The sequence below is a fragment of the Chrysochloris asiatica genome, unplaced genomic scaffold, assembly GCF_000296735.1.
Source record: "Chrysochloris asiatica unplaced genomic scaffold, ChrAsi1.0 scaffold00133, whole genome shotgun sequence".
Lineage (NCBI taxonomy): Eukaryota > Metazoa > Chordata > Mammalia > Afrosoricida > Chrysochloridae > Chrysochloris > Chrysochloris asiatica.
In genome coordinates, this window is record NW_006408651.1 from 5,869,365 (window position 1) to 5,874,771 (window position 5,407).

At 35.1% G+C, this 5,407-nt stretch overlaps 1 protein-coding gene across 1 annotated transcript in view; it reads left to right on the top strand.

Annotated features, from left to right (window-relative positions):
* IARS2 (isoleucyl-tRNA synthetase 2, mitochondrial) overlaps positions 1-5,407 on the top strand; it is a 126,200-nt gene that overhangs the window by 34,827 nt on the left and 85,966 nt on the right. Inside the window, exons 3-7 of the mRNA XM_006869714.1 lie at positions 3,070-3,229; positions 4,361-4,509; positions 4,591-4,640; positions 4,723-4,832; positions 4,915-5,005. Of these exons, the coding sequence (XP_006869776.1) occupies positions 3,070-3,229; positions 4,361-4,509; positions 4,591-4,640; positions 4,723-4,832; positions 4,915-5,005 (560 nt within the window). The remainder of the gene's footprint in view (positions 1-3,069; positions 3,230-4,360; positions 4,510-4,590; positions 4,641-4,722; positions 4,833-4,914; positions 5,006-5,407) is intronic.

The following is a 5,407-nucleotide window of genomic DNA, read 5'->3' on the forward strand; positions in this document are numbered from 1 at the left end:
GGCTACAAGGAAGAATGTTTACAATCACTAAACCTAAGCTGGTAGTAATTCAATTGACAAATCCTAGTCTCCTAGCAGTTTTAAGAACATTGTTAATAAAAGTATTAAAACTACCTAAGATTACAAGTAGAATAAAATGTAGCTAATGTGTGGCTTCTAACTTTTAATAAAAATATACTAAGGTGTAGGAGAGTCAAAGATCTAAAGTAAAAAGGGATACTAATAAAATCATGAATAAATCAAAGAATGATTTAACAGGAGAAAAATTTAACTAGGGGTCTGTGCATAGAAATAACTTTGCGGCTCTGACATGCAAAGAAAATAATTCATCATAGCTCTGCTAAAACAAAGAATTCTTCTATGCCCAGGTTTCCCCATGTCTCATTTATTTAATTCCTCGATTAATATTAAAATGAAGATATTTTCATTTTAATTCCTTTATTAATTATGGCTGTTGCCAGAGAATCTTTCAATAATGAATGCAAGGCTTGAATTTTTTCTTCAGTACCCCCAGCTTGAGAAATACTGAGCGTGTTCTTCCTTTTTGGTTTTCTGATTCCAAATCTTTGCAAATTTTATTATAATATTTGGCTGTATCAGGTTCCTCATAAGCACAATTAAGTGTTCCGGAATACTCATTCTCTTCAGTATTGTCCATAGCTTGTTTTGATCCAAACAATTGAAAGGCTTTGTGTAGTCAATAAAGCACAGGCAAACATCTTTCTGATATTTTCTGCTTTCAGCCAAGATCCCTATGACATTAGCAATGATATCCCTCATTCCACGCCCTCGTCTGAATCCAGCTTGAACCTCTGGAAGTTCTGCCAATGTATGGTTGCAGCCATTTTATATTACCTTTGGTAAATCTTGTATGGGTTATCAGTGATATTGTCTGATGATTTCCACATTCCATTGGGTCACCTCTCTTTGCAATGGGCACAAATATGAAACTCTTCCAGTCAGTAGTCCAGATAGTTGTCTTCCAAATTTCTTGGCATAGATGAATGTGTGCCTCTACTGCACATCCGTTTGTTGAAAGATTTCAATTTGTATTCCATCTATTCCCACTGTGTTGTTTTTTGCCAATGCCTTGACTGCGCTTTGGACTTCTTTCTTCCTTCATTTATCATTGGCTCTTGATAATAGGCTTCCTGTTGAAATGGTTGAACATCGTTCATTTCTTTCTGGTACAGTGACTCTGTGTATTCCTTCCATCTTCTTTCGATGCTTCCTGCGTCATTCAATGTTTTGCCCAGAGAATCCGTCTATACTGCATGTCGAAGTTTGAATTTTTTCTTTAGTTCCCTCAGCTTGAGAAATGCTGAGCATGTTCTTTTTCCCTTTTGGTTTCTAATTCCAGGCCTTTGCACATTTTGTTATGTTTTACTGGGATAGATAATATGTAAGAAAAAATAAGTACTAATAAGAGATAGGTAGGAAGAAAGTTCCTTATTTATAGATTGATTTAAATATCCATAGTAAAGCATATAAATTTTATTTATGTACAAGTAATTGGATAAATTTTTATGTTGTGTGACTGCTATCCAGATCAAGATATTTAATATTTCCAACATTCTAGAGTGCTCCCACTGCCATTTTGTATGAATTTTGAAAATTAACATTTTTTTTCCTACGAGATGGGGAGTATAGGAAAAACTGTAATATCTTTTCTACCTTTTGATGATTTCTACTGTTTGGATGGGTGTGAAGTGAAAGAAATTATTTTCAGGAATTCTGCAGTAGTGGACAGAGCACTACCATGTTTTTATGCAAATGAGTATGTATTACACTTGTGGGAGGTCATTTCTCCCCCTTCCCAAGCTATTTTATAAGGGTGCTATGCTGTTGTTTGTACTCATTACTGAAAAAACTTAGCATAGCACACTTAAGAAACTAAATGGGGGTGATTTGGCAAAAGAAAAGGTTAATGCATGTGTTATTTGCATGAAATGTGGGTATTCTTAAGAAAATTGATCTTGAAGTTAAATATATGGTTTGTCTTTAGTTTTCCATTTTATAATGGCCATATATAGAAAAATGATTAAGGGTCTGTAGTCTCTGAGAGAACCCATGCAAGGTGACTCCTTTATAAAACTGTACCTGGTGAAGAGGTATACTATTTTGGTAAAGATGTTGGCAGTGACAGAATGAATTACAGTATTTTTATCATCAAACATCTTTGCCAACAATGTCGTTGGTAAGGGTAGGTGTACTTGATTGGCAAAACATGCTTAATACATATTTTATTTGCATCAAAATACAGTAGCCACATACTCTAGTCTCTGAATATGTTAAAATTCTGCAGTGACTCAATATTTCTTAGTCTGTAAATTATGTTGGATTCTTTGTCAGTAATTTTCTCCCCAAAGAATAAAGCAAATTTGTAATTGTTTTATTTGAACTCTGTGGTGGTGCAGTGTGTAAGCACTTAGCTGCTAACGAAAAGTATGGTGGTTAAAATCCACTCATCGGCTCTGCAGGAGAAAAATCTGGTGATTTGTTCCTATAAAGATGAAAGCATCAGGGCAGTGGTTCAAACTTGAGTTGCAACTAGCTCAATGTCACTTAACAACAAACCCTATGGGCACCCTTAAGGTCAGTGCTTCATACCCACCAGCTACTTCTTTGAAACCCTGTACAAGGTTGCTATGAGGTGGAATTGACTCCACGGCACATAACAAACCCTCTTAAGGGTTTCATCTCATGAGGTAGTGATGAGTCAGTTGATGCAATGGTACACAACAACAGCTGATTTTGTAAGTTCAAAGTATTTTCTGTAAGCGTAGTATGGATTGCTGTTTGACATATATGAGCTTTATAAATAATTAATTTTGGGCATGATCTTTTTCAGTTTTATATTCTTATTCTGTGTTGTGCAAGAGAGGGTAATGGCATTCAAGTAACTGTTAGTCCTCAGTTCATATGGAACTTGATTTAGTAGATTTCGTAGGTTATTTTATATAGATCTTTTTTAAATTGGGCTTTTTAAGGGTTTCAAAATGATATTAAAGAAAAGAATGCAAATTGTGGGTCATGCTCTTTATGATGATCATTATTTTATCTTTGCAGATTTTGAAAGATATAGCTAATCGATACCATATGATGAAAGGTTCCAAAATACATTATGTTCCAGGCTGGGATTGTCATGGGTTACCCATTGAAATAAAAGTGTTATCAGAACTTGGTGAAAAAGTTCATAATCTATCAGCTCTAGAAATTAGAGGGAAAGGTAAGTTATTTTTATTTCTGTTTTCAAATGGCATTTAAGGAGCTCTGGTCGCGTAGTGGTTACGAATCGGGCTGCTTAATCTCATGGTCAGCATTTCAAAACTACCAGCTGTTCTGCGGAAGAAAGATGAGCCTTTCTGTTCCCGTAAAGGTTTATAGCCTTGGAAACCCTATGTGGGGTCGCTATGTATTGGAACTGACTCCACAGCACACTAATTAGTGGCATTTTAAAGCACTTACTTGTCCCTTGAAAATACCAGAGCTTTTATTCCCATAATGAAATTTATTGTAAAACATGTTTTGTCACAGAAAATTCAGATTTATTGAATTGTATTTTGTGAGAAATATGTTCAGAAGACAGAAGAAAGAGTTTTATAAACATTTCTAACTAAGTCTACTTTTGATTTTCAGTTCTTGCACCTTCGTTATGTATCAAGTTATTTTGCCTGGATTTTAAATTTCCTTTCCTGACTAGGACTTTTGACCAATTTCAGGAGCTAAATAAGCAATAAATTGTAAAATACGCATATTTCAATAATTTTCTATTTGATCCTTTTAAAAATTATTATTATTAAATTGGGTTAGGGAGGAAACTCCTTGCGTAATTTACTATTGCATATTCAGATATTCTGTGTAAAACCTTAATTACTTCATATTATTGGCTTAGATCATATATACTAAATGTCAGTGGCATTACAGGATAATGCACTGGACCACAAGGTTAGGTTGAATCACAAAGTCGGCGGTTCAAATGAATTAGCTGCGCCTCGGAATTCTATACAAGGTTGCTATGAGTCTGAACAGACTCAACGACATTGAAGAACTACAACAATACTGAAGATAATTGTTCTTTGCTTTTTTCTTAAAATAAGAAATATGACTTGTTGAAAATGTAAAGTTATCCTATAAAATCAGGAAAATACAGCAAACGATTTTAATTAATGAAATTCCAGTTAATTTCTGAAATTATTGGTATTTTCTGAATACTTTAAACGTTCAAAATTATATTCCTATTAAAAGTTATTATAGTCTTAACTAGATAACATTTGTGTTTAGATATGTGCATGCTAAACTGCTTTAAAGAATTTGAGGTAATTGGTTCTCAAGCAATTTTTTTTTTTTTTTTTTTTAGCCAGATCATTTGCTAAAGCAGCCATTGAAAAACAGAAATCAGCATTTACTCGTTGGGGAATAATGGCAGATTGGAATAATTGCTACTATACATTTGATGAAAAATATGAGGCCCAACAGTTGAGAATTTTCTATGAAATGTATGAAAAGGTACTATATTTTTTTTTTTCAGTGTGTGGAATCATAAGTTACGAAATTACAGTTTTAATATACTACTTCTGTCTTTCTTAGGGGTTGGTTTATCGTGCTTACAAACCTGTATTTTGGTCTCCCTCATCAAGGTATTGTATGTGTGTTTGGTAATTTAAGGGGAGAAAGTAGTTAGACTTCCAAGTATTTATGTCTAATGTTTTTAACCCTTAGAACTGCATTGGCTGAAGCAGAACTGGAGTACAATCCTGAGCATGTCAGTCGTTCTATATATGTAAAATTCCCTATCTTGAAACCTCCTCCTGCATTGGCATCTCTTTCAGGTAAGATTTATTCACTGCTGGATTTTATCAAAGTTGTTGACTTACAACGTTTGCTAACATATGTATCCCTTGATTTTCACAGATGGCTCATCTCCTGCTAGTGTCTTAGTCTGGACCACACAACCATGGACAGTTCCAGCCAACCAGGCTGTGTGCTATATGCTAGAGGCAAAGTAGGTTGTTTAAAACCATTGATAGGAGGTTGTTGTTTTTGTTAGATGCCATCGAGTCGGTACTGACTCATAGCAACCTTATGCATGGCAGAACGAAACATTGCCCAATCCTGGGCCAACCACTATTGTTGCCACGCTTGAGTCCATTGATGCTGCCACTTGGCCAATCCGTCTCGTTGGGGGTCTTCCTCTTTTTCTCTGACTCTCTACCTTACCAAACATGATACCTTTCTGCAGCTACTGCTCCATCCTGACAATATGTCCAAAGTATGAGAGACAAAATTTGGCCATCTTGGCCTTCAAAGAGCACTCTGGTTGCACTTCTTCCAAATTGGATATATTGGTTCTTTTGGCAGCCCTTGGCACTTTCAGTATTCTCCTCTAACACCGTAACTCAAAGGC